Source organism: Equus quagga, chromosome 5 (assembly GCF_021613505.1).
Source record: "Equus quagga isolate Etosha38 chromosome 5, UCLA_HA_Equagga_1.0, whole genome shotgun sequence".
Classification (NCBI taxonomy): Eukaryota; Metazoa; Chordata; class Mammalia; order Perissodactyla; family Equidae; genus Equus; species Equus quagga.
The window spans coordinates 32,757,403-32,775,000 of NC_060271.1; the positions used below are offsets into that span (position 1 = coordinate 32,757,403).

The 17,598-nt window shown below is 60.2% G+C and overlaps 1 protein-coding gene across 1 annotated transcript in view; it reads left to right on the top strand.

Moving 5' to 3' along the window:
• Positions 1–17,598, top strand: part of HSPG2 (heparan sulfate proteoglycan 2) — a 99,238-nt gene that overhangs the window by 71,613 nt on the left and 10,027 nt on the right. Inside the window, exons 52-82 of the mRNA XM_046661769.1 lie at positions 55–197; positions 538–673; positions 756–910; positions 1,115–1,265; positions 2,003–2,172; positions 2,259–2,406; positions 2,876–3,027; positions 3,194–3,329; positions 3,429–3,580; positions 4,326–4,461; positions 4,654–4,805; positions 5,234–5,372; positions 5,468–5,619; positions 6,235–6,370; positions 6,487–6,638; positions 6,890–7,028; positions 7,857–8,008; positions 8,228–8,375; positions 9,417–9,568; positions 10,016–10,157; positions 10,496–10,647; positions 11,041–11,182; positions 11,296–11,436; positions 11,757–11,891; positions 12,144–12,325; positions 12,818–13,013; positions 13,273–13,452; positions 13,759–14,019; positions 15,186–15,390; positions 16,159–16,256; positions 16,677–16,943. Coding sequence (XP_046517725.1) covers positions 55–197; positions 538–673; positions 756–910; positions 1,115–1,265; positions 2,003–2,172; positions 2,259–2,406; positions 2,876–3,027; positions 3,194–3,329; positions 3,429–3,580; positions 4,326–4,461; positions 4,654–4,805; positions 5,234–5,372; positions 5,468–5,619; positions 6,235–6,370; positions 6,487–6,638; positions 6,890–7,028; positions 7,857–8,008; positions 8,228–8,375; positions 9,417–9,568; positions 10,016–10,157; positions 10,496–10,647; positions 11,041–11,182; positions 11,296–11,436; positions 11,757–11,891; positions 12,144–12,325; positions 12,818–13,013; positions 13,273–13,452; positions 13,759–14,019; positions 15,186–15,390; positions 16,159–16,256; positions 16,677–16,943 — 4,902 coding nt within the window. The remainder of the gene's footprint in view (positions 1–54; positions 198–537; positions 674–755; positions 911–1,114; positions 1,266–2,002; positions 2,173–2,258; positions 2,407–2,875; positions 3,028–3,193; positions 3,330–3,428; positions 3,581–4,325; positions 4,462–4,653; positions 4,806–5,233; positions 5,373–5,467; positions 5,620–6,234; positions 6,371–6,486; positions 6,639–6,889; positions 7,029–7,856; positions 8,009–8,227; positions 8,376–9,416; positions 9,569–10,015; positions 10,158–10,495; positions 10,648–11,040; positions 11,183–11,295; positions 11,437–11,756; positions 11,892–12,143; positions 12,326–12,817; positions 13,014–13,272; positions 13,453–13,758; positions 14,020–15,185; positions 15,391–16,158; positions 16,257–16,676; positions 16,944–17,598) is intronic.

Consider the following 17,598-nt stretch of genomic DNA (forward strand, 5'->3'; position numbering starts at 1 on the left):
GGCTGGGAGCACATGGCCACCCAGCAAGGTGTTCTCACAGGGCTCTGTCTGCAGGGGGCAACAGGCCCAGGGTCCAGGTGAGCCCAGAGAGGACCCAGGTGCACGAGGGCCGCACCGTCAGGCTGTACTGCAGGGCCGCAGGTGTGCCCAGCGCCACCATCACCTGGAGGAAGGAAGGGGGCAGCCTCCCCCCGCAGGTGAGGAGACCCGCCCAGGCCTGGCCGCAGGCTCAGCTGAGTCCCTGCACTCCCCACCCGCCTGCCCACCACACTCCCTCCTCCATCTCCTCCTCTTCTGTTTCTCTTCCCTTTCAAGATGGCAGCCTGCTCAGACATGCTGCCTGAGGCACCCTGGCAGGGAGCAGTGTTGGCCTCTTGCTTTGCTGCCTGGCTCCACCTTTCTTGGCACCCAACTGGGCCCTAATATTGGCTCTGTGCCTGCCACCATATTTTATACCCCCCACCCACCCTCACTGGCTAGTCCTTGCCAGGCTGCCTGGACCCCCGTGGGCAGCTGACCCTTCTTGCTGTGTGGCAGGCCCGGTCTGAGCGCACAGACATCGCCACATTGCTCATCCCGGCCATCACGACTGCTGATGCCGGCTTCTACCTCTGCGTGGCCACCAGCCCCGCGGGCACGGCACAGGCCCGGATCCAAGTGGTCGTCCTTCCAGGTTCGGGGCCTCCAGGGGCTGCAGGAGTGGGGAGGGCAAGCCAGGTATCCCTGAGGCCTCCTCACTCCTCTTCTGCCCCCAGCCTCAGGTGCCGTCTCACCACCAGTCAGGATCGAGTCTTCATCGCCTTCTGTGACCGAAGGGCAGACGCTGGACCTCAGCTGTGTGGTGGCAGGGCTGGCCTACAGCCAGGTCACGTGGTACAAGCGAGGAGGCAGCCTGCCTCCCCACGCCCAGGTATGAGGGTCCCTGAGCCTGCGGCAGGGGACCTGGGGGTGGTCCCGTGTGCAGGTGGAGGCTTCACAGACTCTCTGTAAGTGGGGGCCGGCCCTTATCTCCCTCCGTCCTCAGCTTCAAACGACTCACCGAGGCTCAGAGGGCGTGGCGACTTCAGCCCCCTTCCCTGCCTCACATGTCTCTGTTCCCTCCACCCCTGTCCAGGTCCATGGCTCCCGGCTGCGGCTCGCTGAGGTCTCACCAGCTGATTCTGGAGAATATGTGTGCCGAGTGGAGAGCGAGTCAGGCGCCAAGGAGGCCTCTATCATCATCTCTGTCCTCCACAGCACCCATTCGGGCCCCAGCTACACCCCAGGTGAGGAGCCAGGTGGGGCCGGCTGGAGGCTGAGTCCTGGGATCTCCCCAGTGTTCCCAGGGAAGGTGCCCATGGTCTCTTCGGTGACATCAGGACAAAAGGGGGCACTCTGGGCAGGCTTTGCCCCTCTACTCCCTCACTAGCGAGATGAGGGGACTGGGGGTGGCCATAACGTTGATCTGGGTTGTCTAGAGCCCCGTGATGAGGGTACTGTTTTCAGAATTCATCAGGAAGCAGCAGAGTCGGTGTTGAACACTGAGTCGAGAGTCAGGCTGACCTGGGCTCAAGTCCTGGCCCTACCCCTTATCAGCCTTGGACTGCTTATGTTACCTTTTGAGGCCTCAGTTTCCTCAAATGTGAAATGGGGGGCAATACTACCACCATGTGGTGTGAGCACATGGTAGACACTCTAGAAAAGGGAGCTATAGCATCATTGTCTGCATCCTTCAGCCCAGCCTGGGCACTAAAATTCTCTGGTTCTCTGCAGGCCAGAGCAGCACGTAATATATCAAGCAGTCAGGGGTGGGCTAATGGGCCCTGAACTCCAGGCTGGAAGTGGGGAAGGGGAGGAGGGATCCGGCTGGCCATACTGAGGCAGGAGAGCATGGTCCTGCCCCAGGAAGGCCTCATATCTGCCCTCCCAAGCTAGGACCTGGTCATGTCCCCGGTCCCTCTGCCCCAGGGCTGCAGAACTGGGGCTCAGGAGCCCAGGCCTGACCAGCCCCTCTGTGCCTCAGCTCCTGGCGGAGCCCCAGCTCCGGGCAGCACCCAGCCCATCCGCATCGAGTCCTCCTCCTCCCACGTGGCTGAAGGGCAGACGCTGGATCTGAAGTGCGTGGTGCCTGGACAGGCCCACGCCCAGGTCATGTGGTACAGGCGTGGAGGCAGCCTCCCTGCCCGACACCAGGTATGGCAGTCCCCCAGGGCCAGCCTGCTGGAGGGATTGGATAGGGCCACTCCGGCCCCCTCCCAACCCTCCCTGTTTGCACTCAGACCCACGGCTCGCTTCTGCGGCTGCACCAAGTGTCCCCAGCTGACTCGGGCGAGTACGTGTGCCGCGTGATCCTTAGCTCTGGGCCCCTGGAGACCTCCGTCCTGGTCTCCATCGAGGCCTCTGGCTCCAGCGCTGACTCCATCCCTGGTGAGTGACTGCCAATGACAGGGCAAGCTGGAGGAGGCCGAGAGCCTTCCACGGTCTGAGGTCCTCGTGACTTCTGTTACTTATGGCGGGGTGTTGCCAGGAGTCCCACATTGGAACTGGGCACAGGTCCCAGCCCAGGCAGACTCCACTTCTCTGAGAAACCCACCGTCTTCCCATCACTCCTCTCTCTGGCCACGTCATTCCTCATGTTCCTACTCCTGCCCACGCTTCCTCTCTGCCAGCCTCGACTACCCTCATCTCTCCCACTTCCTCACTCCCCTCTACAAGGCTTGGCCTGTGCCCCAGCCCTCCTCTTGGGGTTGCTCAGCTGAGGACCTCAAGTCCAAGCCACCAGACCCCTGAACATGTGGGCCTGGCCTCAGAAGACGAGGCTGAGCTGGCCCCAGGGTGGACAGTTCTTGCCCTCTCTTCTGGGGAGCATCTGCCACCCCTGACCCTGTCCCCACAGCCCCAGGACCCGTCCCACCTGTCAGGATCGAGTCCTCATCCCCCACAGTGGCTGAGGGGCAGACCCTGGATCTGAACTGTGTGGTGGCAGGGCAGGCCCACGCCCAGGTCACGTGGTACAAGCGTGGAGGCAGCCTCCCCGCCCGGCACCAGGTACAAAGTGGCAGGCAGGTGCAAGGGGGCCAGCCAGGGCCAAGCTACGGGTGGTGGGTTGCGGGGGTCCTAACCCCTGAGCTGAAGGGCTGGCAGTTCCCAGCAGGGGCATGGATGGAGGCATCCGGGAAGCCCCCTACTCACACCTTTGTTCATGGCTGCCCAGGTCCGCGGCTCCCGCCTGTACATCTTCCAGGCCTCCCCAGCTGACGCAGGCGAGTACGTCTGCAGGGCCAGCAATGGTGTGGAGGCCTCCATCACAGTCACAGTAACCGGGACCCAGGGGGCCAACTTCGCCTACCGTGAGTGGGGCCACCAGGCTGGGCTGGGACGGAGAAAGGGGATATAGGTGGAGGCAGCTTCAAAGAACTAGCGTGACCAGTGGCCATCGTCTCCCCCAGCTCCTGGTGGCTCCCAGCTCATCCGCATCGAGTCATCTTCCTCCCATGTGGCCGAAGGGCAGACCCTGGACCTGAACTGCGTGGTGCCCGGGCAGACCCATGCCCAGATCACATGGCACAAGCGTGGAGGCAGCCTCCCTGCCCGGCACCAGGTACAGGACTGGAGGATGGACGGGCCAAGAAGGGAATGGCGGCCCCTGGGTGGTGGAGGTGAGGGGTGGGGAGGACTGGAGGCTTCTCTGAGACACGGGAGGCCTTGGATCCCATCGCACAGGTGTATGGTGCAGGGGTTAGAACCCGGACTCTAGGAGCCACCAGCCTAGGAATCCTGCCTCCACCATTCATTAGCTTGTGAGCTTGGGCAAGTTACTTAACTTCTCTGTGCCATCGTTTCAGCATCTGTAAAATGGTAATAATGGTCCCTACCTTATAGAATTGTTTTGAGGTTGGAGTGAGTTAATATATACACAAGGTGCTCGGAGCTGTGGCTTAGAGAAAGCGCTCTGAGCTGTTACCATTGCGGTAATGCCATTGGCTATTATTATTATTGTACTTTGTAGAACTGAGGATGCCATTGATTGCAGATGCACCATTATTTTAGGTACCTCTAAGAAAAACAGGCTGCCACTTGCACTGTAAGATTCTTCACTGTAAGACGCATCTTGATTTCAGAGACACTGAAGTGTGTCTGAGAACCGAGAGAAGGTGGCAGTGTTTGCAGTTCACTGGGACTCCTGTTGTGCCCCCCCTACTCCGGGGATGAAACCCCCGTCTCCATCCCTAAGCAGGACAGAGCTGATGACCAGGCCTCGGGGGTCAGAGAGCGAGGCAGGGTTGCGGGTCAGAGATGCAGGGGTCCCGTGAGGGCCCCCTCTGACCGCACCTCCATCCGGCCAGACCCACGGCTCACTGCTGAGGCTACACCAGGTGTCCCCAGCCGACTCGGGCGAGTATGTGTGCCGCGTGGGGGGTGGCTCAGTGCCCCTGGAGGCCTCCGTCTTGGTGACCATTGAACCTGCAAGCTCTATGCCTGGTGAGTGGCACTCGAGGGAGGGCAGGGCTGGGGACCCCTGACTCTGGCACTGGGGCTCCCCATTCTAGCAGTGGGGCTCACCACTCCAGCAATGGCAGGATCCCACAAGACCAACAGCCCCTAGCTCCACTCACATCCCCCTCTCCTCCTGCCCTCCCAGCCGGGGGTTGACCCTCTGCCCTCTGTCCCCAGCACTGGGGGTCACCCCCCCAGTCCGGATCGAGTCCTCCTCCTCACACGTGGCTGAAGGCCAGACCCTGGATCTGAACTGCCTGGTTGCTGGGCAGGCCCATGCCCAGATCACGTGGCACAAGCGTGGGGGCAGCCTCCCCGCGCGGCACCAGGTAGGAGGCGGGGAGCTGGGGGGGCGGGGCTAAAGAACCCTGTGACTGCAGAATAAGGAGCACAGGCTTTGAATTCAGGCATATTCAAGTTCAGATGCTGCTCTCCACTTGCTTGCTGTGTGGCTTTAGGCTGTCATTTGGCTTCCCTGATCCTCAGTGTCCTTGTCTGTCAAATGGGCTCACACTGCCTACCTCACCTGCGCCATAGCACATCAACAAACACTGGTGCCCTGCTTCTTCCCACCAGGCCCAGTCCCAACACTGGGGCAGGGGAACTGGGGGCTCATGAATGGTGGTTCTCCCTGGAAGAGCCCCCTCAAGCTCCAGCTGCCTGGGCCAGACTAGGAGGAGGCCAGGCAAGGGAGTAGCAGCCTGGCTGGGAGCCCCCGAGCCCGGCTCTGAGCCTGCCTCCCTCCCGACCCTCCCAGGTGCATGGCTCAAGGCTGCGGCTGCCCCAGGTGACTCCAGCCGACTCCGGGGAATATGTGTGCCGCGTGGTCAGCAGCTCGGGCACCCAGGAAGCCTCAGTCCTCGTCACCATCCAGCAGCGTCTTAGCCCCTCCCACAGTGAGTGTCTCGGGGGTCATAGCAAACAGTGGGGGCTGCTAGGGCCCCTCCACCCTCAGCGGCTCCCACATCCTGCCTCCTGTCCCCTCTCCCAGCCCAGGGTGTGGTATACCCCGTCCGCATCGAGTCCTCCTCATCCTCCCTGGCCAATGGACATACTCTGGACCTCAACTGTCTAGTGACCAGCCAAGCCCCCCACACTATCACCTGGTATAAGCGTGGAGGCAGCCTACCCAGCCGGCACCAGGTATGGAGCCAGCAGGCAAGGAAGACAAAAACTGGGCACACCCGTTCTGACAGGAATCAGCAGGGGATCTTAGCACCTCCTCTGTGCTCATTCAGTCATTCAACAAACATTGAGTGTTCTTGCTAGATGGGCCTTGGACCAGTGCTGAGGATACAGAGATCATCCCACTGACCTCAGTTGGATCCTATATTTGAACAAAACGTTCTATGATTCACTCACTAAATTTCCCTGAGAACCTGCTCCAGGCTGTCCTGTGCCTGGCACTAAGGATTCCAAATGGAATGAGACAGGTGCCTGCCCTCAGGGAGCTCACAGGCCAGAGGGTGAGGCAGACATGCCACATGCAATAGGAGCCACAGCAGGGCTCTGTGGAGTCACCAGGGAAGGCCTCAGTGGGCTTGCTGCAGGGGTGAGGGGTGAGAACAGTACAAAGACTAGGGCCACTGTCCACCCCAGCCTGGAGCCTCAGGAAGGCCCTGCAGAAGAACCCCTGCGGACTGGGGTGGGGGAAGACCCCAGGCAAGAGAGGGAGGCTCCTGGAGTCTGGGGGCAGCAGCAGCAGTGCCCAGGATGTGGAGGGGCTGCCCCCACCCGCTGATACCTATTCCCCTCTAGATCGTGGGCTCCCGGCTGCGGATCCCCCAGGTGACGCCAGCCGACTCGGGAGAGTACGTATGTCACGTCAGTAATGGTGCTGGCTCCCAGGAGACCTCACTCATCGTCACCATCCAGGGCAGCGGCTCCTCCCACGGTGAGAGCACGTGGGGCAGGGGGTCCGGGCAAGTGGGTGCAGGGGGGAGGCAGAGTCCCCAGCACTGTCCCTGGTATCTGACTCTCGCTGTGTGGTCTGTCTCTCTCTGTCCCCAGTGCCCAGCGTGTCCCCACCCATCAGGATCGAGTCCTCGTCCCCCACAGTGGTCGAAGGGCAGACCTTGGATCTGAACTGTGTGGTCGCTGGGCAGCCCCAGGCCACCATCACATGGTACAAGCGTGGGGGCAGCCTTCCTGCCCGACACCAGGTACAGAGTGGAACCGTGGCAGTGGGGACGGAATACCTGCCCCCCGGGGTGGGCAGTGCAGGGACAGCCCCGTGGGCAAAGAACCCAAAGCATTAGCTGGCAATCCTGGGGCAGTCGTGCCTCCTGCCCTGGCTAGACAGAGGGTAGTATGAGCAGGTCTGACGAGGGAGGCTGGGAGGAGGCCTGAGCCAGCCCGTGACCCCTCTGCCCCTCGACTCCCTCTCCCCACCCTTCCCCACCTGCCCCCCAAGGCGCATGGCTCCCGCCTGCGGCTGCACCAGATGTCTGTGGCTGACTCGGGCGAGTACGTGTGCCGGGCTAACAACAACATCGACGCCCAGGAGGCCTCCATCATGGTCTCAGTCTCGCCCAGCGCCGGCAGCCCCTCCGGTGAGTCTGAGGGAGGCCCGAGGAGGGACCAGAGACGCAGGTCACAGTGCTCCCTGCAGAGGAGGAGCTCTGTAGTCAGAGCCCTTAGGCGAGGCTTGTGGTCCAGGGCGAGGCTCTGCAGAAAGGTGCCTGGATTCGAATCCTGCCCACACCACTAAGGGGCTTGAATGAGTTACCCTCCTCTCAGTGAAATGGGGATATCGGTCATTCCATCTTCACAGAGTTGTCCAGTACGGTGGCCGCCAGCCACGTGTGGCAATTAAAATTAGTTACAGTTTAAAATCCACATCCCCGGGGCCAGCCCGGTGACATAGTGGTTAAGTTCGCACGTTCCACTTCGGCGGCCCAGGGTTCACTGGTTCAGATCCCGGGTGCAGACATGGCACCGCTTGGCACGCCATGCTGTGGTAGGCGTCCCACATATAAAGTGGAGGAAGATGGGCATGGATGTTAGCTCAGGGCCAGTCTTCCTCAGCAAAAAGAGGAGGATTGGCAGCAGATGTTAGCTCAGGGCTAATCTTCCTCAAAAAAAAAAATTCACATCCCCACATTTCAGGTGCTCAATAGCCACACGTAGCTAGTGGCTACTGTATTGGGCAGTGTAGATGATGGGACATTTCCATCATCGGGGAAAGTTTATGAACTTTGTGAGGATTAAATGAGTGAATACACATACAGTGCTTAGAACAGAGCCTGGCATGCTATAAGTGTTGGCTATTATTATTACCTTGAGAGAGGGGGGTTTCTACAGCTAAGGCGCCCACCATCCCAGCTGTTCCCAAATCTGCCTATAGCCAAAGCCCCGACTTGCTGTCTCTGTGCCCCCAGTCCCTGGCGGTTCTGTGCCCATCAGAATTGAGTCGTCATCTTCACACGTGGCTGAAGGGCAGACCCTGGATCTGAACTGCGTGGTCCCTGGACAGGCCCATGCCCAGGTCACGTGGCACAGGCGTGGGGGCAGCCTCCCCCCTCACCACCAGGTATGGGAGTTGGCGGCAGGAAATAGTGGGAGGGCTGCTGCATGTGGGGGCCCTGCCTTGGGGTCCATCCCCCAGGCTCCGCCCAGGAAGGAGGTCTGGGAGCTCCCATGGGCTGCAGCGCCTGCCTGTGTCAGAGGTTAGACCCTGGCCCCAGGCCTTCAAGGATGTCGACTGCCATCTCACTTTGCTCCTCTGTCTCCCTGTCCTGTCCCCGCTCAGGCCCACGGCTCACGGCTGCGGCTACACCAGGTGTCCCCAGCTGACTCGGGCGAGTACGTGTGCCGTGTGGTGAGCAGCTCTGGCCCCCTGGAGGCCTCGGTCCTGGTCACCATCGAGGCCTCTGGCTCTAGCGCTGTTCCTGTCCCTGGTGAGGGTCCCTCCGGTGGGGCTGGGAGGCTGGAGAAGGGAGGTGGGGAAGGACCAGCAGGCAGAGATCGGGAGGCAGGTGAAGGGGGCTTCATCTCTAGGGCCCGAGAGCACGGACTTCAGAGTCTGTCATCTGTGGGTGTGAGTCTCAGCCCCTCTGTCCACACCTGAGCTGTCACACAAGGGACTTCTCTCCGCATTTCCCCTTCCTAGTCTGTAAAGGGGGGATAGCAGCTCTTGCACCAGTTTCATGAGTTCCCCAGAGGCTGGAGCTGCACCTCTGGGGCCACGTGAGGGTGATCTTAGGTGATAAAATAGGGGCATATTAGGGAAAAAACAGCAGCACATCAAACCTGTCATGATTTCACAGAAATCATTCCCTATAATGGAGCTAAGTATTTAAGGATTTTTTTTAATGAATCAATGAAAGGAAAATGCAAAGTAATGGATAGCACAGGGAGCGCGTGGCTGTAGCAGACGTCATGGTAGCAGCACGTGAATTGCTAAGTAATAAACAAGATATAGCACTTAGTAGGTGTGGGCCCTGTCACATCTATGCATTATCTCGTTTCATCCTCGCAATAACCCTTTGAGGTAGGTGTGATTGTTCTCTCCCTTTTACTGGGGAAACTGAGGCAAGGAGAGGTGAAGTAGCTTTCCAGAGGGCACACAGCTGATCCACGGCAGAGCTGGGTTTTGAACCCCGGCAGTCTGGCCCCAGAGTCTGGGTTCTTAGCCACATACTACTCAAGTTTGGGAAGCATTAGTGATCTGTGTGGAGGTGCCTGGCCCTGAGCCCTGGCCGCCAGTGGTGCTGGGAGCACAAGAGCTGATGGTGGGGCCATTGTCTGGGGCAGGGCCAGGAGAATGAGGTGCTCTACCCCCCAGGCTAGCCCAGCCGCCCCAGGCCTCAGGGGAATGGGAAGGGGGAATCGAGGCCACCTCCCCATGGCCTCTAGTCTGAACATCTGGGCACCCAGGGGCAGGGGCTGAGGGCACAGGGGTGGGGGTCCCAGCTCACTGACCTCTTCCTGTGCCCCAGCTCCAGGCGGAGTCCCACCCATCCGCATCGAGACCTCCTCCTCCCACGTGGCTGAAGGGCAGACCCTGGATCTGAAGTGCATGGTGCCTGGGCAGGCGCATGCCCAGGTCACGTGGCACAGGCGTGGGGGCAGTCTCCCTGCCCGGCACCAGGTATAGGGGCTAGAGAAAGCAGGATGTGGGCACACCCCATCCCATGCCACCTCCTGTGCGGGCCGTCCTGCCTGAACCCAGCCCTAGAGGGAAGGTGGCCCCAACATCCAGGGCTTTGGGAAAATTACAGCAGGAAATCACTGGGAATAAGGAGGTCAAGAACAGCCTGGGCACAGCAGGGCCACCTCTGGCCCCCCAGCACCTTGGCACAAATGAGAAAAGGACACCTCTTACCCAGGACACTGGACTTTCTCCTAGCAGAAAAGTGTCCTAATAAACCTACTCCACAATGTCTAATGTCAGAGGGGGTCACCTTTGACAAGATGCAGCCTACATAACTGTCCATGACGGTCCTGGGGACCAGGTACCAGGGGGCTTGGGCATCTGAAGGCCTTGGCCCTTGGCCCCCGAGCTCACTCTCCCCACTCTTGCCCCAACCCTGACCAGGTCCATGGCCCCCTGCTGAGGCTGAACCAGGTGTCCCCGGCTGACTCTGGCGAGTACTCATGCCAAGTGACCGGCAGCTCAGGCACCCTAGAGGCTTCTGTCCTGGTCACAATTGAGGCCTCCAGCCCGCGCCCCATTCCTGGTGAGTGACATGGGCAGTGGACGATGCTGGGGCATGGGTGTGGGGGCCCCTTCCTGGCCTTGCTCCTCCCTGCTCTCCCAGCAGAAGCATGGAGCTCTCGGCACTGTGAATGTCCTCCAGCCCCTCCCCCAACCACTGGGGACCAGTCCTGGGTCTCATCACAGCAAGCTGGCCCCCAGGGAACGGAGACTCTTCTTAGGTCGATGGCGCTCAGCCGTGTCAGTCACCCTCAAGCCTCTGCGCTCCAGGAGGGCCAGTCGGCATTTACTGCCTCCACCTGGGTCCCTGCCTTCACCCCCTGGAACCTTGCCTTTCTCACCCACCCGTTGTGCCCACAGCCCCAGGACTGGCACAGCCCATCTACATTGAGGCCTCCTCCTCCCACGTGGCTGAAGGGCAGACCCTGGACCTGAACTGTGTGGTGCCTCGGCAGCCTCACGCCCAGGTCACGTGGCACAAGCGTGGGGGCAGCCTCCCTGCCCGGCACCAGGTACGGTGACCAGGATGGGGAGGGTTCTAGGGCAGGCAAGGATCAACCTGCAGTTGCCTTCTGCACCCCAAATCTCATGCCAACCCTGGCCTGCTTGGGACCCCCCGGAGATAGGATACCTTTTGGGGAACAGTTTGCCAGCCTGGAGTTGAGACCTGGGTTTTTCTCCTGGCTCTGCTGCTGAATCGTTTCTTGAGCCAGTTTGCGCCTCTATAAAGTGGGTGGGTTGGACTCGTAGGATTCTGTGAATGAGGCTCCTTCATTCCCACCAGCTGGAGCCCAGAGCTCCTAAGACCCGAGAGGGGACTCTTGGGCACTGGCAGAGCCGGGCGTGGGGACTTGCCCTGTCCCAAGTACTTTGGCCTGATGGCTGCCCTCTCCTCGCTCCGACAGACCCATGGCTCCCGGCTGCGACTCCACCACGTCTCCCCCGCCGACTCTGGCGAGTACGTGTGCCGTGTGGTTGGCGGCTCAGGCCCTGAGCAGGAGGCCTCCTTCACAGTCACTGTCCCACCCAGTGCGGGGTCCTCCTACCGTGAGTGTGGCAGATGCCATGGGCAGGGAAGGGAGAGAGACCCTGGAGCTGAGGCAGCGGGGTCAAGCCAACCCAGCCCCAGAGCCCAGCCCTCCACCTGCCTCATCCCCCAGGCCTTAGGAGCCCCGTCATCTCTATCGAGCCGCCCAGCAGCACCGTGCAGCAGGGTCAAGACGCCAGCTTCAAGTGCCTCATCCATGACGGGGCAGCCCCCATCAGCCTGGAGTGGAAGACTCGGAACCAAGAGCTGGAAGGTGAGCTGGGCGGGGTGGGTGGGCTGGAGGCAGGTAGGAATGCCTGGTGATCACTGCTGTGGATGGGGCAGAGGCCAAGCACAGCACCAAACTCCTGGTATGACCCTGGGGAAGGTTCTTCGCCTCTGGAGCCTCAGTGGCCCCATCCGGATGGTGAGGGGGCTGGACCCAGGCGTCCCCAAAGACTCTTTCACCTGCTGTCTGTGACCCTGTGAGCCGGACACGCCCAGGCTGGAGGGGTCAGGGGCACAGGGCAGAGGCAGCACCAAGGCGTGAGGACCACCCTCACTGACTATACCTTCCCAATGCCACTCCAACAGACAACGTCCACATCAGCCCCAATGGCTCCATCATCACCATCGTGGGTACCCGGCCCAGCAACCATGGTGCCTACCGCTGCGTGGCCTCCAACGCCTACGGCGTGGCCCAGAGTGTCGTGAACCTCAGTGTGCATGGTGAGGAGCGTGAACCCATGGGCTCTGCCAGCCTGTCTCCAGCCCTCATTCTGAGCTCAGAACCTCCAGGTTTAAGTCCTGCCTCTGCCACTGCCTCCCTCTTGAGCATTCCCCCTCTCTGAGCCTCAGTTTCCACATCAGTGCAGTGGGGAGACTAGTGCCCACATGGCAGTTACTGAGAAGGGGGCTGTGACAGTGCACGTGACCAGCAGAGCTCTGCATGCACATCAGTCGTGTCGTTCCTCTGGACAGGGCCCCCTACGGTGTCTGTGCTTCCTGAGGGCCCCGTGTGGGTGAAAGTGGGAAAGGCAGTCGCCCTGGAGTGTGTCAGTGCTGGGGAACCCCGCTCTTCTGCTCGCTGGACCCGGATCGGCACCCCTGCCAAGGTGGAGCAGCAGACATATGGGCCCGTGGACAGCCACACGGTGCTGCAGGTGAGGCGTGGCCTCCCCTTGGCCAGAGGCCAGGCCCATCCTTGAGCAGATGCTTGGAGGGAAAAGTGGTGGATAGGCAGATGGATGGTGAATGGATGGAGAGAGAAAAGGGGGGTTGGGATAGGTAGATGATGGGAAGATTAGAAGATAGGCAGGAAGAAAGAGGGAAGGTGGAAGAAGGGAAGAAAGAATGGTTGGAAGGATGGACGGATGGGCAGAGTAGGTAGGTGGGTGGGTAGATGAGTGGAAGTATGGATGGGTGGGTGGGTGGGGGGGTAGGTGGGTACATGGATGGATCTGTGGGTTGATGGACAAATGGATGGATGGACCAATGGGATGTTTTGGGTGTGAGACCTTAAGCAGCCTGTCAGATAGGAGAGCTCAAAACAAAGGGAAGGGTAGAGAAAGGAGATAAAACTAAACCAGAGCTGGGGGCTGATGCAAAGGTCCCTCTTCAGTGCCCGCATAATCACCCTCCTTGTTTTCTTCCAGATTTCATCAGCTAAACCATCAGATGCGGGCACCTATGTGTGCCTAGCTCAGAATGCACTGGGCACAGCACAGAAGCGGGTGGAAGTGATTGTGGACACGGGCACCGTGGCCCCAGGGGCCCCCCAGGTCCAGGTTGAAGAAGCCGAGCTGACTGTGGAGGCTGGACACACGGCCACCCTGCGCTGCTCAGCCACAGGTGTGGACAGGGGCTGACACACGGGGCAGGCAGAGCAGTGGTGCCTGGGGCCTGCATTGTAGACACAAGAGATCTGAAGATGATGTCATGCCTGGGGAGGGGGCTTTGCTGCTGGCATCTCCCAGTGATGGCTGAGGTGCCCACTTAGTGCCCCCCACAAAGGGGCCAGATCACCTGGGTCCCTTCCTCACCGTCGCCACCCTCCGCTGGTCCTTGGGGCAGCCCAGCAATCGCTGCCTTCTTCCACTTGATTCCGCAGGCAGCCCCACGCCCACCATCCACTGGTCCAAGCTGCGCTCCCCACTGCCCTGGCAGCACCAGCTGGAAGGCAACATGCTGATCATCCCCCGGGTAGCCCAGCAGGACTCGGGCCAGTACATCTGCAACGCCACTAGCCCTGCCGGGCACGCTGAGGCCACCATCGCCCTGCACGTAGAGAGTAAGGCACTCATCCGCCCTCCTCGGGCTACCTCTCTGCACTGCATGGAGGTCTGAGCCCCCACCAGGCTGCACCCTGGACAGAACCCCAGGAACCCCATCCAGAGGGCCCCATATCTCAGCCTCCCAGAGCCTACCTTAGCCTGAAACCCATATGCCCGCCTGGAACCTTTGCTCCCCTCATCCCCAGTCCTCCAGCCTCCCCACTCAGCCTCCCTGGTCCTTTGGCAAGTCTCCTGGACCCGACACCTGTTCCCATCTCGACGTCTGCTCCTCCCCACTCTGACCTCTATGTCCCCCACCCCAGGCCCACCGTATGCCACCACAGTCCCGGAGCACGCTTCGGTGCAGGCAGGGGAGACGGTGCAGCTTCAGTGCCTGGCTCACGGGACACCCCCGCTCACCTTCCAGTGGAGCCGCGTGGGGGGCAGCCTCTCTGGGAGGGCGACCGCCAGGAACGAGATGCTGCACTTTGAGCCCGCCGCCCCCGAGGACTCAGGCCGCTACCGCTGCCGGGTCACCAATAGGGTGGGCTCGGCTGAGGCCTTCGCCCACGTGGTCGTCCAAGGTGAGCAGCCCTGGGTCAGGCTGGGCAGAAGGGGGTCAGCTTTCCTCCAGGCCCTTGTCTGAGCCTTTCAGTCACCCAGCAACTGGCACCAGGGGACCCCCACTTGGGGTACAAGGCCTCCCTCCATTGCCCCACCTGGAATGCCTGGCTTTCCCTTCTTTAACGCCCAAGGCAGGCCTGCCTCCTCCAGGAAGAGCCCCATCAGCTTCTCAGCAGCTCTAGCTCTCATTGCTGCATCCCTCCCTTGGCGTTGAGCTCCCACTGCCAGCGGCTGTAGGTTTACAGAAGTACCCCAGCCTGCCTCACCTGCGAGACTCAAGAGACGCAGGACAGGGCCTGGACCCAGTCATCTTAGAAGCCCAGGCTTGTCTACCACAGGGCCAGAACGGGCTGGGTAAATGCTGGACAGTGACTGTGTGGCAGGGCAGCACCGCCCCCGGGCATGCCCAGGGTTTCAGTGGATCTCCAAAGAACCCAGCATCTCCATGGTCTCCTCTGTCAGTGACACAAAGCCAACAAGTTCTGTTGGGCCCCAAATTCTAGAAGCAGAAAAGCACATAGCCCAGTGGTCAAGAGCCTGGGCTACACTGAGCGTGGGTTCAGTGCTCGGTCACTTCCTGGTTGTGTGAACTTGGCCAAGCCTCAGTTTCTTCATCTGTAGGGTGGAGAGACAATGCCAGCGCTTAGGCTGACTTAGAAAGATACACGTATGTAAAGCCCGTGGCACGCAGTAGGCGCTTTGAATGATGACGATATGTATCTGCACTCACTCTCCCACCCACCCCCAGCATGAGGACATGTGGGTACCTTCCCCATGACCACAGATCCTCTTATGTTAGACTAGAGTCTTTGCTGTCCTTGCTTAAAATGTCTAAATCTTTCCAAGACTGACCCCTCGCACTCTTGCCTGGGGCTTCCCTCCACTCCCCTCCCGAAAGCAGAGCCCAGCGCTCCACAGGCTCTTAAATGTGTTGATTGAATGAATACGCAAGTGAGCAAATGCATCCTTCTGCCAGTGGAAGGTCTTTTCTCCCTGGTCAGAGAGGCTACCAGGAGAAGAACAGCCCTTGAACATTAGGATGGGAGTTTCCTGGGTCCTGGGGGGGTGGCGGGGGCGTCAGGGATATGACACACATATATGCAGAACCTCGCAAATGTCTCCACAGGCCCCTCTGGCTCTCTCCCGGCCACTGCTGTCCCAGCAGGATCCACGCCCACCGTTCAGGTCACGCCTCAGCTGGAGACCAAGAGCATAGGGGCCAGCGTTGAGTTCCATTGTGCCGTGCCCAGCGACCGGGGCACCCAGCTCCGTTGGATCAAGGAAGGGGGTCACCTGCCTCCTGGCCACAGCGTGCAGGATGGGGTGCTCCGGTGAGTGGGGGTGGGGGCAGGACTGAACTTGGGCGCCCCAGCTGAAGGCACACAGTGGAGCTGTTAGAACACCTGCCCTCGGAGCCAGCCCCGTGGCCAAGTGGTTAAGTTCGCGCACTCCACTGCAGGCAGCCCAGTGTTTCGTCAGTTCGAATCCTGGGCACGGACATGGCACTGCTCGTCAAGCCATGCTGAGGCAGTGTCCCACATGCCACAACTAGAAGGACCCCCCAACTAAAAATATACAACTATGTACTGGGGGGCTTTGGGGAAAAAAAGGAAAAAAATAAAATCTTTAAAAAAAAAAACCACCTGCCCTGTGGGGCTCAGCCTGAAACAATGTCCTTGGGCAAGGCACCTCCCCTCTCTGAGCCTCAGCTTTGCGGTGGGTTATAGGAGACGGAAATGAGATTATCTGAAGCATTTACCACGGTGCTGAGCACGTGGAAGGCTTTCGGTGAACGGTGGCCAGCATTCGTATCATTATTGTTAGAGGAAAGAGAACAGGCCGAGGCCAGGTATACACACGGCACAGATCTCAGCTCCGCTGCTCCACGACTGCGTGATCTTGCGCTCTAGAGAGCACGGTCCCGGTCCCAAATGGGTGTAGTGACACCTATCCTGCCTGCCCACCTACCTTGCCTATTGGTTATTGAGAGACTAGAAGTTTCCCCCATGTGCTAACCTCTGGCGGCTGTAACTCCCACGCCAGTGCAAAGCACTCTCATAATTGTTTTTATTCACTGATATCTGATTTTTTCTTTACAGAATCCAGAACTTGGACCAGAGCTGCCAAGGGACATATATTTGCCAGGCCTATGGACCATGGGGACAGGCCCAGGCCAGTGCCCAGCTGGTTGTCCAAGGTAGGAGAGTGGCTTCAGGCCTCTGCTGAGAGCAGGGGACAGAGAGGAGGGCACAGGGACCCTGTTCCCTAGGAAGCCCCTTAAATGTGTACGAATGAAGAGAACTGCTCGATTGTAATGTTGCTTGTGTCTAGCATAGAGTGAGGGGCTTGACAGATATCGCCAGGGAGGAAGAAGGGGCACAGTTGGAGCGGGTGGGTGCGCAGACCAGCCAGCGAAGAAGCCCCGTGGGCGCCCAAGCGCGGGAGCGAACGAACAGCAGAGCAGGCGAGCGAGTGCGGCGACGTGAACGCTCGGAAGAGCACGTGGAGAAGTGAACGAATGCCTAGGCCCCAGTGCCCCCTTTTCCGGGGCCGTCTGCAGCCTCGGGCCAGGCTCCAGCAGGCTGGCCTCACTCTGCCTCTGCCTCCCTCGCCCCAGCCCTGCCCTCGGTGCTCATCAACATCCGGACGTCCGTGCAGACCGTGGTGGTCGGCCATGCCGTGGAGTTCGAGTGCCTGGCGCTGGGGGACCCCAAGCCTCAGGTGACGTGGAGCAAAGTTGGAGGGCGCCTGCGGCCTGGCGTTGTCCAGAGCGGAGGCATCGTCAGGATCGCCCACGTGGAGCTGGCCGACGCGGGACAGTACCGCTGCACGGCCACCAACGCCGCCGGCACCACCCAGTCCCACGTGCTGCTGCTCGTGCAAGGTGAAGGCGGCGGGGGCTCGTGTGGGGACGGGCTTCTCGAGCTACCTGCTCTGGCCTTGCCTGCATTGCACTCCTTCCCACTCTCTTGGGAATTTTCAGTTCTGTGTATCTAAGGGGCAGGTTTCACAATAAGTGGGGGCAGCCGGGGGTAAAGGTGAGTGTTCTGGGGGAGCTGGAACTTGCAGGGCTGGGCTACACCATGGGGTCTCAAGAGGAAAATGGGTCTGTAGTCCTCTGCTCTGACAAGGGAGGCCTACAGCCCAGTCTGATGGCAGAGACAGCATAACACAGAACAGAGACGAAAGAGAGTGAAGCAGGAGCAGTGGGTGCGGGACACACAAATCCACGTTTCCTTCAGAGGCAATTCCTTTTCACCCCAAACCGTATGACTCACCCCCAAACTTCCAGACTCTCACTGCCCTACTACCCACTTCTCAGGACCCCACAGGGCTGGACATTCTTCTGCCCAGGTGTGTTAAAGAGTCTGGGGCTGTTCCAGAGCCCTGACTCTGCCCACTTCTGTGCAGCCAAGAGGGAGCAGCCACAATTTCCTCATCTGTGAAACAGGGACACAGTGCCTCCCTTCAAGGGATGGTGTGAGGATTAAGCAAATCGGGGTACAGCCTGGGCTCACAAATGGTGGCTGTCATCAGGT